General features: G+C 37.7%; 1 protein-coding gene across 2 annotated transcripts in view; it reads right to left on the minus strand.

Moving 5' to 3' along the window:
- The window catches only part of LOC126858954 (zinc finger protein 395), a 92,104-nt gene that overhangs the window by 13,591 nt on the left and 55,344 nt on the right, over positions 1-23,169 (minus strand). For both annotated transcript variants that reach the window (XM_050609725.1, XM_050609724.1), the window contains 3 exons: positions 18,561-18,769; positions 17,946-18,253; positions 15,356-15,427 (listed from right to left, as the gene is read on the minus strand). In XM_050609725.1, the coding sequence (XP_050465682.1) occupies positions 15,356-15,427; positions 17,946-18,253; positions 18,561-18,769 (589 nt within the window). The remainder of the gene's footprint in view (positions 1-15,355; positions 15,428-17,945; positions 18,254-18,560; positions 18,770-23,169) is intronic.

Below are 23,169 nucleotides of genomic sequence, written 5' to 3' on the forward strand. Positions count from 1 at the left end.
GTAGGTCTTTCGGCGCGAGCAGCAACATTGCCACCGTAATGTTGCAAGCATCGAGAGGAGAGGTGAATGCCAAAATTGTTACTGCGTCCCAGCCACAAAGCTTGATCTCCATATCAAGTCCGAATTCACAAGCTTTTCGCAAAAAAGCATTTCACTTCTAATTAATTGCATAATTTCCCCAGCGATCTTTATACGATCTCGGTGACGCTACCAGACGCATACAAAAATTTTCAACGCTGAATCTCGCGGCTGGCCATTGTGTGTTGGACTTTACGAAGGTCAGCGCCGCTGAGAAGGCTGCTAGGCGATGGTTGCTCGATGCTCACGAGCAGGAGAATCGTGCGACTACGACGCGTGCGAGCGAGAGGAGGAAGAGAGACAAAGAGAATCCGGGGGAGAGGAGGATAACGCGAACCGTGTTGAGAGAAGCGGCGGCGCGGGAGGAACAGCCGCGCCTGCGCAGATATGTTGTTTACGTCGCCGGTTTGCAGCATGGGACCCCGCGGCCCCTGCTGGCATCTTGTTAAAATGGTGGAGGACGCCCGTTCAGCGAGCCCTATATACATATATACGTATATGAACGTAGAGAGCCGATGGGAGAAAATGAGAAGTGACGCCGAACGAGGACGATGCACTTTGCGAACCGAGATACCTTGAGCCTCTCTAGACTATATCTCGACTGCTCAAAAGAATAATCATATAATATCGCGTGTCCTTTTTCCTGTTATTTTTATTCTTTTTATATTCGCGGCATTATTTTTATTTTAAATGTTCCGTATTTTGCTGTTTATATATATATATATATATATATATATATATTTTTGATATACTTTAATAGAATATTATATTATATTGTATTTATACATATAATACAATATAGAAAATTATATTTATATTATAAATCTATATTTATAAAATATATTTAATAGAAAAAATTTTAACGTATTATTACAGGTTTTCTGAAACCAGGTGTATTGCAAAGTACGCACAAGTATCAGAAAATCGCGAATCCCAGAGAAAACACGGTGAAAGGTAGAAAGTTGCGAGAGTGAGACGCCTTACATATGACAATTATGAGAACGGTCGTAAGCGTAGAAAGATTCGATGTCACTCTCATGCGTTTATACATCACTGACAATGAATAAAATTCACGCGCTCATGAGATTCCCAGAATTATCTGTATCTTGCACGATACGTGGCTTAAATGGCTTAATTAATAAATTAAAATTGTTCGGAATTGTGTTACAACACTGACATACATTAAACGTTTATCAAGCAAAATGCAAGTGGCCAAATTGCATTATCGCGTTTATATTCGCATGCGCGCGATTCAATTTATTGTTAGTGTATAGAAAAAGGGGGATACACGATAGAGACTGTAACGGGCAGAGGATTTTCACGGGACACTTAAAGTATCCGATATCCCAAAACGCACGTATTTTCAATTTTTTTTTCGTTTGTTTTTTCAAGATTGAATATCTTCGTTTATACACATTGTATTAAACATATTTTGACTGTTCAATAATAGCAAAAAACTGTAAAAATAAAAAAAAACATTTAAAATTAAAAAAAACATTCTTACATTTATACTGATTGAAAAATTAAATAAATAAATCTGGATTATAATAAGAATTAAAGTATCACAAAATAATATGGTTTTTAACGTCTTAAAAGAAAATAGTTGTAATTAATATTTTTCCTAATTTATAACAAAAATTTTTGATGAGTGAATACCCCTTGAAATCAATTGTAAAGAATAAAAAAAAACGAGTAATTTGCAAAAAGAGAGAGAGAGAGAGATAATATTTTTCTACAATTTTTATTAAATAATTTTTAAACGAGTAAATGGATCTAAATCAAAATAATAAATATTTATTAGAGTTTTCTTAATAAATGTGAAAATATTTATTTCGTTGGCAATATTTTTTACTTATCAAATTTGTCAATAAGTGCTATGATACGCGATAATATACTTTTCTATAAGAATCAATATTAACTTTATTTACTTAACTTAAATAATTTCCAAACCGTTAAGAAAATTGTGCTCAGGTTTTGCATAAATATTCAGAAAAAATGGTAGAACAGTCTACGAAAGTTTCATACTTTTGTCAACGTTTTAACATATGACATACATCCTTAAATACCGGTGCTCGTTAAGCAATAAACCCTCCCGCCTCATTTCCTCTGCCTACCTATCTCAAGATTCAGCTACAGATGAAAACTGGTAGTACCGTTTGGATGCTGAAAATACGATTTAAGCATCGGCAACAATCATCCTAATTAATTTTTAATTACTATATAGTACATATTCGCCGTTAACCACTGTCGTTTCCGACGTGAAGAAGGATCAAATAGTTTCTCGGTACAATTCATGTAATATTATTATATAAAAACATAAAAGTTAACGAGATTCCTTTTCATGCATATACGAATATGAATGATCCTCGGTTATTAATCTTTTAAACTTTGCGCATGAGGTCATTGATGAGGTTGATAATCGTCTGTTTATATGGAATTTTATATTATTAGATCTAAATTTCTCATATTTATTTTTATACTTGAAAAGAATTGTACTTTTATAATAATTTTGTTATTACTTCATATTTATTTTCTCTATTAAAATAAATATAGAAAATATTGAAGTTATTAAAATTTCATAATTTTCTGAAAGAAAGTTCGGGATGGGTTGACTATGAAAAAATTAAAACTAATAATTATGATGTTGATTGTTACATTGTGCATCGCTATGCCCAACATTAACGTTACGGAAATACACGCCATTGTTTACGGATTGATAATATATAATTCGTTCATCAGCTGAGCTCGCATTATGCTTTTAATATGCGTTGAATTAACGAAGAATTGAAGCTGTTTACCGTTCATCAATTTTCGTACTCGCGTCATATCAATTGGCGCGGTTAAATACAGACGTATTTTTTCAAGGATGACTACGTGGAGAGAAAGAAAGAAAAAGAGAAATATTTATTCGAGCATGCTCTTATTGGTGAGGCGGCAAAACGCAAATGCGTGTTGTTTCCAAACTCGACGGATGTTCCGATTCGACGCGTCGGTCGTATCGGGCAGTAAAGTTCAATAACCGCCACAAGGTCACGCGGCTAATTTTATTGCGTAAAAAGAGAACCGGTGCACGATGGCTAGCGAACTTTCGGTCCGTCCGATTATCGCTCGCATGCACGGTAAAAATGTCTACACGTCGGATTGCAACGTGTGGTAATCAATATTGTTTGCCCTTATATATATATATATATATATATATTTTTTTTTATCAAGTCCTATTTGTTTGCATTAAAATATAACTTTAATTTTTCTTAGCCGGTATCATAAAAATATTATCGAATTATTGATGTATCTCTCGTAAAATTTATGTGAAAAATGAAGGGAAACAAATTCAATAATTTTAATCGAACTAATTTATACGTTTAAGGCATTTTTAAGCAACCTTTTTTTTATATCTTACAATTAACTATAACATATAAAGACCAAGAAAGGGAAAAATATTACAATGTCAGAGATATTTAATGGAAATCGGATTGATGCAATCAGATCTTAGAAATTTATTTTATGATAACGCGTGCCATTGAAATTTCGCGCGAAAAACAGTTAAATTTGATTTCACGCAACAGAAGATCCAAGCACTGGAAAAAATAAGAAGCAGTGGATTTTGTGTGTGTCAATTCGCGCGCTTGTTTACTCAATGGCGAGTGTTAGCGTGTTTACGTCTACGAGAGATGATACTAATGGTCATGAAAATGCGTGCGTATTTACGTCATGCGGGGAACGGGAGGGGAGAGAGAGAAGGTTAGATATTTTAGACATATTTATTCCGAGCAAACTCAAATTTCATTTCGCGATTAAACGTCATCTTATTCTCATTGTAATTGCATGATAATACAGCAAAAAAAATATAGAGTTCTCTCTCTCTCTCTCTCTCTCTCTTTCACTTTATTACAAAGATATCCGTTCAAAAATCTTCATTTATTTTCTACACTTTAAATTTAATTTTTCTATCTAATATGTTAATAAATACAAATGGGTCGTAATTATAATTACATATATTATTCCAAGTGTTATCGTTTATACAAGCTTCTTTGCAGACACAAAGACGCCACTTGAGTTGCATTAGAAATATAAAATGTATATACGACTTGTGCGTATATTCGGACTTCGTTCAGTTCGCGCTAATCAATGTAACGAAAACGCTTGCAAATCGTCATTTGTCATTCCTTCTTCACGTGATTTCGTTGGCAGCATTCGCAATCATCATTCATCTTCATATCGACGCGCATTTGAAATTCGCTTGCGTCAGCCAACGAACGATTGTATAAGAACGATGGCTCTCGCCTTCCGAATTCGCCGATAGAACCGGGTTCACGTGTCCGACAACTGTTAGATTCGTCATCATGCCGGTACTGCGGCAAAGTCAAGGTCGTTACTTTCGCGAATCTTTGTACGGAGGTGAGTCGGCGGACACCGGACGAATCCCAGTTGGTCGATCGGTTATACCGGGATGAACAAAACGACGAGGAGAGAACGAGAGGTGTTACGAAGAATAACCTTACCCTAGGGCAGGACTATCTGCTTTTGCATTCGATTGTGAATTATCGGACTGCTCCTATCTCTCTCTCTCTCTCTCTCTCTCTCTCTTTCTCTATTTCCTTTTTTTACGTGCAGTTTATCATAAATCTCTTATTATTGCCAAAACTCGTTATCTGTATAGATTTGTGCGTCCGAATCTTTGTCCACGATTGATTTTAAAAACCGTCTGGCATCTTATCTCCTCTTGATAATTGGATCGCAATATAAATATTTTTCATTCACGTATCAACTTCTCTGGTTCCGCTTTTTATTATCATAATTAATCCGATGCAATTAATTTCTTTTTTTAATTTCTCCATAATATGTTTAATTATATCCTCATGGATTGCGTACAGTACATTTCTGATTGTTCTTACCCCGTTTCCATTTTTCAAAATTTTTTTACTCCTCCCAAAATTGTATAAGTATTTATTATAGTTTTCAGACACTATCTCTCGTTGTTCTTCCCTAAATTCTTTGGACGTCTAGATCAATCCTTATGTATTTACTGAATTATAAACCACTTTATGATTTTCAGCAAAACTTTCTTAGCAAGATAAAACTTGTCTCCGTCTTTCTAGCGCGCTCTTACCTTCGATCGGTGAGCGGCTGCTGCTCCTGCTCTTGCGCGGCGCGACGAATCAGCTGGGCACGCACGAGCGGTGTATGAGCGAGCGAGCGAGCGCGACCGCTTGAGCGTGACAACGCGATTGATTCTTGCCGGTACTGTCAACGGCCTTGCCATGCTATAGACACACACACCGGTTCTCCTCGACTTAGCCAAGTTGAGCAATAAAGTGGGCGCGGCCTGTCTTAGGACCAGTTTACAGTTACATATTTCGCGCGCACGTAGAAACGACGATGTATTCGCAATTCTTTTATCAGCGGACTCGATCGCGACGTGTCGAAGGCATCGAAAACAGATGAGAAACGAAACGCACGTAAAAAGTTGATTCTTACATACTGTCATTTGCGTCAGATCAACTGTGTGTATCGGAATCATGTCTTTATTGACCTCTTTCTGCTGCTCTAAAAAGCTTTAGAAATTTTTACATACTTGGTGCGAATTTTCTCTTTCTTTCTTTCTGTATCTACCTTTTAACTGTCTTATCTGTTGCATTAAATCGTTTTGCAGTCGGTGCCTTTTATCAAGAAATTTTATAAAAATAATTAGTATGTCTTCTCTGCTATATGTGATAATAAATTTTGCAAATTGTTATTGATGATTAAAATGGTATTGAAAATAAAATGATATTACGTATTTTATCGTTTGGTGCTTTCATCGATCATATACAAACGGTTTTACGGTGGGTTAGGGAATCACGAGGAGATAGATGACTTTCCAACTCGAGATCGATCCGAGAGAAAGTTACTTGCAGTCTATGCCGATGTCGAAATAGCTTATGTAAAACGTTATAGCCACTCGACGAAAGCTTTAGGAATTAATCGCACGATTCGTGTGCTTTCTCTGGCTTGAAGAAAAAAAAAGTCAAACTCTTCGATAATGAAATAAACGTTGCGTATGTTTTACATCTGCGGAGGAAAAAAAACGACGATAATCGGCACGCAATATCGCGATAACGTTATCGCGAGCGTTAAATGGTTTGTCGTTGCTATACAATGTGTCATCAAAATCCAATGCGCGTTTATGACCGACATTGCGACACTCGATGATCGCTTCGACTACAACCCTTAAAGGCTTTAATTACACAAGATACTTTCGCAGCTGGAGGTCAAGGTAAGGTACGCGGGAACGGTCGATACACGAGGCACTCGCGCGGGCGCAGAACGCGTTTCGATACGCGGTCAAGAGTATCGAAATATTTTTTTTTTTTCAAGTCAAACGGGGCACGAAAACTCCTTCGTTCGTTTCAGCCGCGAAATTTCATGAGAATCTTAGATAGATTAACTATCGAAAGCAAGGGAGATTGAAACTGGCCGAGATATTATCGCGCTCGCAATAAAATTCGCATCACCTTGAATTTAAAATACATGTCGCACACCACGATAGAGACGTAGCTGTCACGAGCGTTTATTATTAGAGCGGGATGCCGCGCTAAACCGACGGGAATCATCGAGCAGATATTGCGAAACACCGTTGTCGACTACCCACGGCTAGCTATCTGTGTGTAATGGGAAAAGCAAAAATAACAGAAGCGTTAAGAGCTCGTCCGTTTGTGTTATGTGATTCATGTCATAAATATATATAAAAGATACGTTGAAAGAATGTAACCATTAATATAAATGGAGGATAAATATAAAATGTGAAAAACTGAATAATCATCATTAAATTGATGACGTAATTTTTTTTTTTTATCGAAACAATGGCGAAACTTAAACCGAAAAACAAATATGACACCTCGTCTCGTGTCACGATCGCGCTCGAAAGAGAAGACGGAGGCTCTGCGTTACCGGACGACGATGGCAACAACGCGTCGATTTGGCGTGCGTAAAAAAAAAAGGCAGTCAGGACCTAGGACAACGAGCGGCACGGCACGGTATCTCATCCCCACCGGCGCTGTGCCTGGTTACCAGCTGAAATTCGCGAACGCGCGTCCTTGACTCTCCTCCCAGCCGAAAAAAGTTCTAACAATGCGAGAGAGAGAGAGAGGAGGGGGAAGAGGGGAGGATGGGACGGGGCGGAGAGCGAGCGAGTTTAACATTGACTGTAATAAAGAGCTCAACGCTCCAGACGTGACGTCACACATCGTAGCAAGCTAAAATAATTGAGCGTCAATATTACCGCTATCGTCAATAGTCTAATTACTCTAATTCGATGATTTGAAGAAGCTGTTTTTTAAATATATATGTAATTAATTTAAAAAAAAAATATATATATATATAATGTATTACAGTCGTAATAAAATTTCGGTAATTATGCATATTATATTTTAATGACCTTAACATATGTTATCAAGGACAAGGTTCTGAATAATTTTCAAAAGATTTTAAATGTCGCTCATTATTTATTAAAAAATTATTAACAAAATAAGTATAACGAATGGAACGTAATTTTCTGACACCATGTATATTTGAGAAGAAATATATTTAATGTGTATGAATACATAGTAATCATAATAGTGCTTTCTACACTTTAGCACTATGTGACGTCATATATGCAGAAAGTAGGAGTAATCAAAAGACGTCATTATCGCGCGACGAAAAGAAGCCTCGTAGATGTGATATCAGCCTATTACTCGGGACGTCACAGCTGTCGAGCCGAGAATTTTATTATCAGTCGAGCCGTCAATCCCGTTTGCGAAACTCTCTTCGACACGTGACACACGACATACCTTCGTCGACGGCGAGTTCGGATCGTTCGTCGGCGGAATGACAATTTCGTCCTATCCATCTACCTAATATGCACGTCCCTCCTAATGATCTCCGTGAACTATTTATACATGACCTGCGCTCGATACGCACGTAACCGGCACGACCGGTAACGGTATCTCGGGCGGATGGACAGACGGACGATCGATTGTATATATTTTCGCCAGCGTCAGGTACGACAGGTACACATACGTTGTCGTAAGGAATCCGAGGAGTCGTGCGCCGAATTCCTAAGTTTCACGAGCTGCGTGACACACACAGTCGCTCGGAGGATTATCTCATCGTGCGAGCAAGAACTTCCGACGTGTAACGCTACAATTGCAATTTCTGTCTCCGTGCGACATGTCAGGTATAATAAGACCTCCATCTCAAATTGTGTATGCACGATTTCTCTTTGTCTTCGTATGCGAGATATTAAACTTCTCAGCGAGCGAATCGTTCCTTTCGAAGGAAGAATGTCAACTTCGCTTATTGAAATCGCGAATAATAGAAAATAGTCCTAATTAATTAATAATAAATTAATAATAAATTAATTAATAATAAAGTTTAAGTGTGACAATAAAGATGTCTTTCATATTTCTCTCTCTCTCTCTCTCTCTCTCTCTCTCCCTTTCTGACTTTTATAATTTTAATAACTTTTTTAATTTTAATCCAATTATACACATATAATCTCTCTTTCCGGAAATAAAGATATATTTCAAATTATTTAAGAGTTATAAAGAACAATGATCGATAACAAAGTTCGATCTATATTCATAATATGTGTTGATAAATTTGGTAATAAAAACTGCTGAATTAATTAAATGAAAACTGGTATCGAAAAGTAGCTGTCCTTTCTCATTCAACCTGATAAGTTCTCCTATTCCTTGGATCGGAGGGAAGGGTGCCGTTCTCCAGTTACCCAATGACTGCCACGTCAAACCTTACAAGGTCATCGAGGCGGTAGTCGCTAATAATAAGGCTAGTCTTAAAACTATATGCGCGATGCAGCCTTTCAAAAAATAATATATAATACATTCCTTCTTAATTTTGTCTCTTTTATTTCGAACTGTGATTTTAAGCGAAATGTTCCGACATTATTTCTAGTCGAAATTGCAGAATGTGTCAAATTAAATATCAAAGGCGTCTCTCGAAATTTGAATGTCGATAAAAATGTTCGACTGTGATTTCACGAAATTAACTGAGAAATCTGATTGAGAAGTTTTTATTCAATTATCAATCATTTGATATCTAAATATATGCATGTTAAAAGGCAATATCATTAAATATATGCAAACTCGTTTCTATTCTTTAAGAAATTAAGTTTAATTCATCAATATTATGGAAAAAGGATAACTGAATATAGCTTATATCAAACAAAAATGGATAAAAAAGATTACATTAAATATTAAGGATGTTTTGGCTGTACAATAGCAGCAAAAAATTGTCAAAATAAAAAAAAAATATTTTTTATGTTTATACTTTTTGAAAAATCAAATAAATAAATTCGGATTACAAAAAGGATTAAAGTGTCACAAAATAATATGGTTTTTAACGTCTTTGTAAAAGAAAATAATTGTAATTAATCTTTTTCCTAACTTATGACGAAAACTTTTGATCGTTAATATCCCCTGAAGTCAACTGCAAGAGAAGAGAATTGTGCTCAAATTTTGCATAGATATTTAGAAGAAATAATATAACAGTCTATGGAATTTTCATGCCTTTGTCAATGTGTTGACATATGATACCCACATCCTTAAATTTCAATACAAGCCCAACATACGTAAGGCTGAAGAAGATTGCGATAATTTATCATATTTCGAGAAAACAATCAATATGCGTTTTATTAGCGAGAATTAATAATAGCAATACGGACAAAGAGAAGAGGAAAAACGAGTATTTTCTATACGTAACGTAATGTCGGTGTCATGGTCGCTGACTTATATCATGCAATGCCTATGCACAATCACGCGAATGGAATCATTTTGTTTAACATTTTGTTATAAAAACATTTAAAACTGATAGCGGGGCGAAGTAGCGGCAGGTTCGGATAAAGCGATAAAACTTCCTTGACAGCATGAAATCATTGAATTGAATTATTACGTTATTTTCTGAAAAGAGATGCTGGAAAAGAATTTTGATTTTTGAATTACTAGAAGATACATAAAGTGTGAATGACGTTCTTTGAATTCTATCAAAGAAATGTCTCCTATCTAACGTAGTAATATCCGCTATCGGAAATCATGTAATTAGAAATCGTATTGCCAAGCGATGACCTTGACTCTGCACGCGCGGCAGATTATATCTGTAATCTGTGCAGCACAAGCGGGATATAGCGTATATATGTGATTTGTTTCTAACACTCGACAGATACTTAAAAAAATATTTATAAGTCCATGTTGCTAACACAATTTTCGAATCCAGCGATTTTTATGAAGGAGTGTAATTTTTTCGCATTTAGAATTACTTTCGCGAATATATGATCTTCCGCGAAATTAAAATTTAATCACACCTTCGCGACGGGAAGCCGCTCACTTATTACGCTTACGTCTGTCCGTTTCCGGGGCGAGAGCATTTAAAATAAGAGCGAGGAAATGATACGGAAGGGTATACGATTACGTTGCTTAGTAAGGCCGGATCCTCCTTGAGTCGCGGTTGTTGCCGGGCGCGCGGAAATATGTATGGCGAGCATTACACGGCTAACGTCAAGTTTACGCAACGCGTATTACGTAAGGTGGACGAACGTATCAGAATACGACCCGGCGGCCCGGAACCCTGCGGGAGCGCGCACGCAAATGTCGGCACAATCGCCGATTGAATCGATGCATCCGATCGCCGATGGCAACATTTCAAGTTCAGATCGTATGCGTCATACTTCTTTCTTCGCGAATAATTTGCACATCGATCGATCGATCGAAATATAACGTGCGCATAATGTGATATACAGACAGATTTACATGCATAAATTATATAAGTAATTATATAAGCGGAAAGAGACAAAGGCAAAGTATTAAAACGATACGAACAAGAAGACAGATAAATGAGAGCCCATTTCTTTAAGGATGTGTACGTGCCATATGTCAAAATATTGACAAAAGCATGAAAATTTCGTAGACTGTTCTATTTTTTCTGAATATCTGTGCAAAATTTGAGTACAATTCTTTAAACGGTTTGGAAATTATTTAAGTTTAAAGTTAGTGATTATGAGTCTTACGAAAAATTGCGTATTATAATACTTATTTATAAATTTGACAAAAAAAAAAAAAAACATTGCCAACGAAACAAAAATATTCACACTTTACTAAGAAAATTCTAATAAATATTTGTAAAAACTTGACTTAGATCCACTTACTCGTTTAAATGTTATTTATTAAAAAATTTTTTTATTTCTTACAGTTGATTTTAGGGGATATTTACAATCTAAAGTTTTTGTCATAAATTTGAAAAAATAATAATTACAACTATTTTCTTTCACGAAGACATTAAAAATTATTTTATTTTGCGATACTTTAATTCTTTTTATAATTCGGATTTATTTATTTGATTTTTCAAACGGTATAAAAAATATATTTTTTTTTTAATTTTGACAGTTTTTTGCTGCTATTATACAGCCAAAACTTAAATAAACACGTAATGTGAAGTTATTCTTGTGTTCAATGAATAATAATAATCGATAATTGATGCAAAAGCCTTTCTGATCTTTTAGATATGTCAGCAAAAGCAGTAATCGGAGGGTGATTTTTTTCGGAAGAAGTTTTTTGAGAAACAAAAGAAATGAAAAGAGAGAATCCTTTCTTTTGCAAGAAAAAAAGAATTTGCTGAACACTTCAATTTCAATCGCAAGAAATAATTAAATATTGAAAATATAAAATACTTTTATTATTTATTTCTTCGGTGAAATAAAATTAAGTATCTGATGAAATTTTTGAATCTTTCTTCGCGCCTGCTTGTGAAAGCGTTCAATTTTTCGCATCTTTAGTCGATCTAGATTCATGCCGCGATCATTGCCAGTACGTCTCCTTTAAATTCTACAGCACGAACTGTATTTCGAATGCTGTAATATAATCTCTGGCACCGTCATAGGAACGGAACGTTGCATATCATAATGCTCGAGAGCAGCTGAAAGCCACTGCTCCGAAGTGCGAATGATGATCGCGGAAACTTCGCCGACAGTATCGCAGTAGGAAGATCTACATCCCGATCACCAGACGGTATGACGACTGTCCGAACATCAAAGCCGACGGTCAAGGTCCGCCATTGGGATGATGCTCGTGCTGACTCGTGCATTTAACCGGCAGAACCTCGGTTAGAAAAGCGGTAGCACGCGGAACTAGAAATAAATCTTTCGTGCGTTCTCTGCGCGCGCGTCCCACACAATTCAACACACACACAGAGACACGCGGACACATAGACACACACATCACCGACAGCGTTGCACACCAATATTATTTCGCGCGCGTGCAGTCAGGGCCACGGTGACCTTAACTACCTTCCTCCGTACCTCTAGTCCCCCCTTTTCCTCCTTGTTATCCTCCGCGCCTCGCCCCCTCGGTCACCGAGTTATGCCGCATTCGAGGGCAACGGGGAGCGCGGTCAGGGGAACGGGCACGTGCCGCTCGTGGTGACGTCACGTGCTGTGCACTGCGACGCGATGCACCAACGGCGCCGGTCCTCGCCGGCGCTGTCGCTCCGAGATCTAGGTCCATGTGCAGGCGCGAACGAGGATATATATTTCTGGCGCGTGCGCGATGTGTTTTAATGGAATTTGCCTTGTGTCGATTACGAGAGATCGTCGCTATGGTTAAAGGTTCACTTCGATTTACGGTATCTACGTATGTATGGATGCGAAAAGATAAATTCGAAAAATAATGTCAGGACGCATAAATGTCTGTATAGATCTTCGAGCTATTTAGAAACTGCTTCGATTCGAATGTTGTATCATAATTTCTAGGATAACGATCGAATACAAATTTATCGCTATTTTTTTAAAAAAATTTTAAATGAATTTAGTTTATGGATTTCGAAAAAATATTGTGATATGATAAGTAGCTCTGTCTATTTAAATTTGGATTATAATTTCAAGTTAGATTATCTTCAAGGAAGTTATCTGACATTAAATAAAAAAAAAAACTTGTTTCAATATGGTTCACGTCATTCAGAGATGTAAGTACATGTGTCATATTCCGGCGCGTGCACGACCTTTTAACAAGACGTCATTCATATTGATTGCGATCTTAATTTTTGACAATTTAGAATTAATAAAGATACGGATTAATAAAGATACGCACGAAAGCGATGTAACCGGTTAGTATATAAAATCGAGCAATGGAGGAGCAAATCGAGTTTTTGAAGAGGTATCTTTGATTATTTAATCGTATATATGTGCATACAGATCTTCATTATAAAAAAAATATTATCCTACAATTATCCTCAACTAAATAGCTTTTTTGAAAATCAGTTCAAAACGACAAATTCTCGACAAATTCTATCGAAGCGTGCTTCCAACATTCGACCGAAACGTTATAGCTGCGCGTGATAGAGACAAAGGAAATCTCCATCCGCCCCGACATGCAACCGATACTCTCGTCAATCTATTCGCGCGACTACGGCACTGTACTCGTGGATATGCATATGTGCACGCCTGCACGTGCGCAGGAAGGAGGGGAAGAGAGCGATCGGAGTTCTAACGCAGTTGTTTCACAATACAATACACTCGGCTAGGACTTCCTGGCAGCACTTTCCACCTCTCTCTCTCTCTCTCTCTCTCTCTCCCCCTCTCCCTCCCTCTCTTCTCTGTCTATCGGGATCGTCGTTCATAAATAGGATAAGGGAAAAGTGCATCGTCTTTTTCCTATCTTGTTTGAGCGACCTTTCGCGATGACGAGCAGGCGATGAGAGAATCTGAGGAATGACAGCGACGACCTTGGAGGTCGTATATTATGTTGGCGAAGATATCCTTGAGCCGGTCAATTGGGTCAGGTGCGCGGATACGCACAGAGTGACCATCTATCTCCCTTTCGCGTTTGACAATGGGGAAGAAAACTGAGGCATTTCACAAAACGGAGGACGAAATATTTATCATTTATCTTATCGGGATGACTTTACGATATTGCTTCCTCAGGAAATTTCCAGTGGAAGCTTTGTTTTTGTGACAAATTTTTTTTCCAGTTTTTTTATGTGTTTAGAATATTTCAAAACGTCGAAAAATCACATTTGTTTAAAAATGCCTGTATGCATATATGTAAAATATGTCTATATGTTTGTATGTATATATGTATGTACGGAGTGTATATTGTATTATGTTTGTCACCTATTATTGCAATGATAAGGCACTCTAAATAATGATATTCAATTTTAAAATTTTAATGAAGCAAGATGACGACGGCGTTACGATTTTTTCATACCGTATACGAAAGGAGGATAAACTAGATAAATAAGAAAGCCAAAAATATGCAAGAATGCCCGAGGAAGTTGGTCACACATACATACGTTCCAAGTACGTGCGTGTTCGCATTCGCGTGAGTGAAAGTTGAAACGGCGCAAAATATACGCCGAATCTTGATTGACGATGATACTATCTTCGCGGATGACGCGCGTATTCCTTTCTGACGACATTACTGACTCCGACTTGAATCGAGATGAATGACTTGAAGCGGTCGCCGCGCTCGCAAGCATCGGTGAAAGTAGGAACCTTCGAGTAAACTGGGTTACGAATAATATTGATCTGCGAGGAGTGGTAGAGTAATGGTAGTGGTGGTAGTAGGCGATAGTAGTAGAGTCGGGTCGGGTTTTACACGCAGAGACCGACCGCTTGTTTCGTCAACGTGTACTTTCGATAACGAAGGTATCCCATGAATTGCACCCGCAATTGAATGATGTCGATCGCGAGTGGCTTCGACTTCCTTTTCAACCGATGTTTTTCCGCGTTTCTTTTTCATCGATTATCAAATATCAATAGTTGCTACATTTTGAGATAAATTTGAAGAAAAAGTCTAATCTTGTTTTTGTTACGATTGATACATGAGATTGCTTATCTCTATTTACTGTTATGATTCAGATAGCAGACCTAATAACAACAAAATATTTCGAATGCTATTTATATCGGAAGATTTCTTTCGAGAGAATATTCAAAACAATTTCATTTCAAAATAAATTATATAAACGAAGAGCACTATGGCCCTTGCCATTATCAAAATGAAACAAATTTGATTGTTTTATTATGTAGATATAAAAATGCAATATCAAATAATATATTCATCCAATAAAGAGAGTTTTTTCTTCCTATAACTCACCGAATTCTCCCGTCGATATTCGCGGTACTGTAGAAAATAACCCGATATTATAGAGTTAAAGAAAGGAACGGGGCCGGCAATTTTGCACCTGTGCGAGATTTCCAACGCGTACAGTTCTCCTCCGATTATAGACATAAAGAATGGAAATCGAAACTTACCTGTTCGCTTTCGAAAGTCGCGCAAGCGCCTGGTTCCGTCTCGATCGGGTCCTGGTTTACTTTCGCTCGAATCTGAAAAAAAGGTCAGAAAGCGAGGAGTTTAGCGCGGCAGTTTTAGCGAGTCGGTTCCGTTATATACGTAGACCTTTTCGCCACGCTCCCTTTCAGCGGCTATTTTCGGGAAACCGTCATCGCGGGCGGAAAGCCGCGATTTTCCCGCGCGCGAGCGTCCGAAAGCGGCAAGCGAAAGAACGTACGCGCGGAGCCGGCGAGTACCTAAGATTAGCGCGGGGCGATAATACCTCAAGGTCCGACTTGTTAGCCGTCTTACGAAATACCAAAAAATTCAACGCGCGTGTTTACATCCTTGGCTCGGCCGGCGCGCTTATGTCATCATCACGCGGGCTTGGCGCGCGCGACGAAGAAGACTCCTCGCCTGCATCCCTGACCTGTCAGGGCCGTCACTGCCAACATACGCAACATATCGCGATATGTCCGAAGGGGTGTCGTGGAGATCTCTCCTTTTCTCTCTCTCATTCTCTCTAATATGTCAAAAAATATGTGAAAAAAGTATCACATCACCTATATAAAATTCCTATATAAAATTATATGTAAAATTATAATTTTTTCCATTTTTTGTGTTTAAAAATTATTTATTATTCAAGTAGATAATATTTATTTTAGAAGAAAACTTGCACGAAAAATCTTGAGAATGAGGAAATGTTATAGTGATTATGAAATTGTGAAAATATTGTTATAATAATAATAATTCAAATTAATTATATATATATATATATATATATATATATATATATAATTTACATTAATTTTTGTAATAAAAATATGTTTCAAATTTGAGTTCTATCTTGTTATTGTTCGCAGCTTCTTATTATTGTAAAATTGTATTACACAAAATCAGCTGTTGCGTGTACTTCTAAAATAGAAATTATTGATACAAAACCGGAGATGTTACGCTATATAATGCCTATATAATGTCTTTATGATGCTGTTAAACACGCGAAAATGACCTCTAATAAAAATCTTCATTGCTTATTAGTGATAATTTTTCCATAAAATATTTTTTCCTTCGTCAAATATATAGATCAAAATTTAAATTTAATCATTAGTTTCCTGCGTGTAAGAAATACGAGAGAACTCCGGGGAAGAGAACCCAATATAAGCCCAGATCAAACGATATACGCATGTCTACCCTGATGTCCCACGTCGACGTCTTACGCAATAAAGTATCGTTGACGTTAATTAAGCTATCACGTACTACTACTATTACATGAACACGGAAAGAATTAATCACGGAGACACAAGCATGCGGCGTCTCGAAGGCCATTCGATTTTTATCACGGCGAACTTGTATCCTCATCGCCAAGGTCACTTCAACATGCAATTTTAATATAGGTAAGCTTCAAAGAAATCACATTTACACATGTCGCTAATATAAAGGTGCCAGAAAAATACTTTTATTAATGTGCGTCGAAATTCATAGATTTATCATTTAGAAAAACTTGAATAAATTACTCAACGTTTATATTTCTTATGAAATAACAACATTTGACTTAAAGAGACATACCCGTTTGGAACTCTCGAAAAATGAGTATATTTTTTAGATTTTTTTGCGGCGCAACAACTTGATAAAAACTTTATATTTTTTTACAATATTAATACAATAATATTAAGTACTTAAATAAAAATTTTCAGCTTAAAAAAAATTTTTTTTTATGAGTTCCGCAAATATTTACAGATTTATATTTTCATGCACGATGTGCATTTTTTCGTTTGACTGACTTCAACTTGCATGCAAGTTCCTAATAAGATTCCGCATTTATTAATGAAGTCTTTTTAAATCCGATTTCTCATTTTTTATTATAAATAAAAATAGATTTTTTTTTTAAACGGAACTTTTTTTAACAGCCATGTTTTATTTTTTAAAATTATGAAAAAACGCTTGGATAATAGATATAGCTATTAATACATTTTCGAATATCAAGACCAATAGATTATTAGAATTTGTAGTGAAAATTCTATGATACGCGTCGAAGAAATATAAGCAACGATACCGATGGTTACTCGGTTCTACAAAATCATTTGTCTTCGTCTATACAGACTTGGCAAACTGAATTGGGCGAGTGTTGACGCCAGAGTATACATTATTCACGGAGATTAAGGTTAATGAAGACTCTCGAAGACGGCGGACGAGGGCAACTCGCTACTAGAAGTAGCGCGAACACGCCACTTTGGAAACTCGTTTCAAAGGTTAGCGGTAGCGCGTTGACAAAGAGAGACAGCGGAAGTCGCTGACACTTTTTACGGTATTGCCAAGTAAATATGACGAGATACGCAATGTGTTAATTGGCAGTGACGTGAGGATATTCTTTCATAAAGATTCCCCGACGAATTTCTGTCGGACCCCCGGATATCCCTTCAGGCCCCCCCCCCCAACATCCGATTAGCACATCCAAATCTTTTGTGTGACAAGTGAAATATTGACAAAAATGTGCGCCGCCCGCCGGAGCTCGTCGCCCTCGTCCCATACGAATAAGGAGGAGGTGAACGAACAACGGAAAAGGTTACTCACCTTCTTACGTGGGTGCTGCTCCTCGATATAGTCGGGCACTATACCCTCGTCTAACGTAGACGAGCCAGGAGTGCTGCTCGACGACGAGCCGGACGCATTGTAGGGATAGTGGGGTTGATTGTGCGAGGGATGCGAGGTCGCCGGACACGGTGAACTCCTGGTTGGCACATCCTCTTCGCTGAGGGGTGGACTGGGGGTACCACTTCGCCAGGAAGCCCCGCTACTGCTACTGCTGTTTGACATACCGCCGACGTCAGGCGAATCGGCGACCATACTACCACCTCTGCCTCCACGACTCCCCCAGGAACCTAATCGTGGATCGTATTCCCTTTAGATTCATTTCTGTCTAGTCAATTACCGAGCACGTTCGATAAAATTCAATGATCTATGATGTGATAGATTTATTTACGAAGATTTAACTATTTTAAAAAAATATTTTATAATGATAAATAATATCGATTGCTCAAAAAAATAATTAAAACAATAAATATATCTGATATAAGTTATGACAAAAATGAGAGAAAAGGAATTCAAGATATCAAACAACGAGAAAAATTGATTTTGCCTTTCGATATATTTTGTGCGAATGATAGAAAACGAATTAGAATACAGTACCATCATTGTATTGGCAGTGAAGTGGCGGGGGATTGTGAGGGCTGCGAGGTGAACACGAGAGTGACATAAGGACCAGGGCGGCGGCGCATTCGTCCATGCAATCACCGCGTTCGTTGGTGCGACAACCCTCACGTCCGCAGACCCTCTCGCCCCAACCGCTGTACATCCGTTCGGAATCATTGTTCGAGCTCGGTCGTCGTTTCCTGGATCTGAAATATACATTATCACAAACTATAGTTACGCTATAGTTACGTCGTCTAACACATAAGCGTGTACATTCATAAGCGTTGCCTCACTTATTTTTAAATTAAATTAATATATTTCTTAAATATTAATTAATATTTATTTGCATATTTTTACGACAACAGTCATAATTTTTAAAATTTTATTTTGACTTTGAATTAAAATTATTCAAACTCCTTTACGAATCATATTCTAAATCTTATATATCTGGCAATAATTCTTGTTAATATAGTTTCTTCGATGAAAGCAATCAATTTTAGAAACTTTTTCAAAGAGAAACGAGCACATTTATATCTTATCAATCTTGCTCGAAGATAACAACGATTTAAGTAGTGATTGCAAAAGGATACATTATTGCAAAATTTGGTCAGAGTAATTTTCTTGAGAATTGTCAAATAACAGCATAGTGGATATAATCGCCCAAGTTACGCGCGTTTTTAAAATAACGTTTTCTTTCGAAATGACACATCGCATCTTGCCGTCTTTCACTTTTTCATTCCGGATGAGCCGAGTAATGTGGTACAGTAATATACCCGGTAGTATAATCATAATCGATAGTCACTTTTCCAGGAAAGACTATAGATTCCCGCGTTAATACTGCACGTGGAGTATGTATCTACGTTCAGAGGTACTTGTATTGATGTCGTCTACTACTTTTTTCTATACCAAACATGAGTTTTTTTTTTCCGGACAAAAAGTGACAAAATATATATCTGTCATAAATCAACAGGAAATATACATAAATAACGTATCACGTGTGTTTCAATCTTTTCCAAGAATGGATTAATTTATTAGAAAATTAAGTGACTATCGTGCATTATCATAATATATTAAGGTATATCAAGAAATAAAAAATAAATAGAATAAATATGTTAATAGCATATGTATTAAATAAAAAATAGCATGTTTTTTAATGCTAACTTGTCTCATCTATATAAGAACCTGAGTTTATGAAAATTACATATGGTCAAGTTTCCGTTAATTTCGACAAGAATCGTTCCTTTTCCGAGTACGTAAGCATACAAATGCATAAAGATGTCCTTATCTCGCGATCCCTCGCTTGGCTGGCGGTGCAGTTTCCGCGATGATATCTCAAGCACGGCTAGAAGAATAGAACGGTTCTCTCGGAGAAGGTGTCGGGTCCTCTCGGACCTATATCGTGCGAAGGACAAAAAACGTCAGAGACAAAGAGAAAGAGAGAAAAAGCGCAGAAACGACGACGTAGTCAAGGCCGTCGCTAAGCCAGCCGTGTTCCACTCCCGGTGTAAATACATCGAGAGTCGAAAGTGAAACATAGAACGCCGGCCGGCATAAGGAATGACGCACGTACCAGCCGGTGTTTCGAAAGCAACACCTCTCGAGCGCGTACACTTCGCGGCTGTCCCGTTTCTTCGTGTACCGATCCGTTATATGCGTTGCGCCACTTGGCGAGAGGATTCGAGTCGATTCGAGGCCGAGATGCGTCAAGGCGAATTTTCTTCGCAGGTATCGCGAAAATCAAGCAGCGTACACCTGCTTTTTCCATCCGCTTGGAAATTCCGAACTCCACTTCTCGTCCTGATGATATACCCATTTTTCCTCGACTTTCTCGGTTTTCTAAGACTACGGTAAAACTCATACGCACGTACGATCGTTGCTAATTGCGAGATTACGATCGACTTATGATTACCGCGCGGAAGTAACAAATTCAAGAGTTTAATTAAAACGGCGTAAATCGCTCGATCTACGAAGGAGAAACGAGTCGAAACGGTTTGGAGTCGAAGCTATACCGTTAACCGGTGCGCGTGAATTATACCTCACTTGTACGGCTTGAGGGATCGAGCACGCGGAGATAATCGGCACGATGGGTAATTAAAAAGAAACGGGAATATTCTCTCTACGCGAGAAAATCCATCCGAGAGTATCTCTTGTCAGTCGAAAATAAAAAGTAACGTCAAAAAACACATTTACCGCTCATCGTCGATTGTTCCATCCTTAACTGTTTCATTCATTCAGTTGTTTATGATTTTAATCAAATAAATTTGACTTTTACATCTGTATGATTTTAATTGATTAAATTTTTTGACGAATAATCTGATAACACTATTCAATACCAAATTTGCCTTAAGCTCTATCAAGTCATTTCTGGTAGGTTTTTTAGCGCTGATTATGAATATGGCCATAAATATGACGTATCATTTTGAGCTGTCGCTTTCTGGAACACGTTTCAAAAAACTTTGATTAAAATTTTCTCAAAAACTTGACACGATACGTCCAGATTCGTAATGTGCGCTAAAAAATCTATCAAAAAATACTTGATAGAACTTAAAATAAAAAAAAAAAGATTTCATTTTTGTTGACCAGTGTAATTGAAAACAAATCAAACAGACTTGAATTTTCGACAAAACATCAAAATTAACTTTCTCGAATTTCTGGATAAAGAAGAAGATATGTGGATACACAGCGCTGAACATTTTCAGCGAATTGACATTGAAAATTAGCATGTAAAATATAATGCGCACGCCTACCAGCCGACTCGCATATGCCTGTACACCGTCACCGCGCGTATTATATAATACTAATTATATTCATGATATACCAGGTAACGTCAATTATTTAAGCAGCTTCGAAACACAACGAAAAAAAAAAGTTGTACAGTTGTGAATGCATGATACGAGCGGCTGAATATTGTCTAAAAAGAAATCATACGTATAATGCTCCATCCATCGATAAAGAGACGGATCCATCGAGATATGTATGTTATTCTCGCTCGTAGTCGCGATACCGGAAGTTTCTCGACTGGGTTTCGCAGAATTTTACGACGAAAAGGAAAGTACCTCGTTATGGCCGCTTTTACTCATTAAGTCTCTTTTGTACACGGATTTCGTTTATGAATTAACCGAAATGTTCAAAGTGGATAGCAATTGGGGAAGGAAAAGGGGGAAGAGGGAGGGAAGGAGGGAGGGAGGGAGGGAGGGCGAGAGAAAGGGAAGGGTATCTCTTCAAGTAGCGCGTGCAAATTACAGGTGATTCGGCGACAGAAAAAAATTGGGCCGTGAGAATCGAGGTTTCGGCCAAACCTTTCCTTTCCTTTCCTTTCCTTTTTTTTTCCGCTTGCATTTGTCGTGTATCGATATAATGCTGCTCGACGGATACAATAGTCGCGCGTCATAAGTTAATTATTATGTCCACGAGCAATTGTTCTTTGCGTTTCATCGCGTATATTGAACATATGCGTAACAGATGCGTTTCTATTATAATTTCGATGAAAATTGATTTCACTTGTCAAAAGCATCAAAATGTCACTTGGACTGACAAAGATAATTTTTTTCTTTTTAGTCGAGTTAATAAACTTTTCTATTTTTCTATTTATGTTTCAGACGTATAGTCAACGTTCATAAATTCATAAAATAATTAAAAGTAAATATAATACTTTAAATTTATTTATATTGTTAATTTATTTTAATCATGACGAATCTCAAGATTGCTAGAAAGTCTTAAGGAGAATACGTAGCATTCCTCGTTGAATGCTACGTATATCTATAATCTGTTTATCTGCGATGCGGCAGCAGTGACGCGAATATGCCGTAAATATTGACGCGTGATCCGCGCGCAGGTATAGAGCCTGCAAAAGCGAAGTGACCATAAAGCCATTAGCGGGAACGACTTCATGGCGAAGCGTTATCCGCTACGCGGTCACGCCGATACATATCGCGAATCTTCTGACAAGTCAATCGAGCTCATTGGTGGAAATGGCAAAGTGGTATCACGTATAGCGTCTGCATAGCGACGTAACACGATGCTATTATCTCGTCGTGACATAACGTTACGCAACGCGATCAGTTGGAGGACGAGAGCGTGAGTTATCCGCCGCGACAGATCGGTCGGATCGTTAAGGGATACGTTCACCGTTCATAATTTCTATTTTTTTTTTGGGGGGGGGAGAGGGGGGGGCGATTAAATGAACACAGATCGAGCTACCGCAAATCGGTATCTCATTTAAGATGTCCGCTCTTTCTTTATAACAGCATAAGCGCAAAAAGCTTAACGGTTCTTCGACAACGAGCGCGGTTCGTATCCGCATGCAAGTTCACGCTCGAGAAAAGACCGGCAAAACTTTCTTCATCCTCATCTAAGCGCGTAATTCAAAGATATTGCTGACGTGTAAATACGGGAAGCGGTTTTTCCAATACAATTTTTCACACGAGAGATTGAAGATAAAGAACGCATTGACGGACGTTCGACTGAACGAACGAGCGATCGATACGCGGGGCAACGCGAGCTTTCGCGAGGAAATGCAGCTCGTGGATCCGGGACACGTTATATAGGTCGGGAAGCTTGTTGATCCGTATTTGTGGTGCAGCATCCCCGCCGCGGGGTAATTGGG

The sequence above is a fragment of the Cataglyphis hispanica genome, chromosome 2 (assembly GCF_021464435.1).
Source record: "Cataglyphis hispanica isolate Lineage 1 chromosome 2, ULB_Chis1_1.0, whole genome shotgun sequence".
NCBI lineage: Eukaryota > Metazoa > Arthropoda > Insecta > Hymenoptera > Formicidae > Cataglyphis > Cataglyphis hispanica.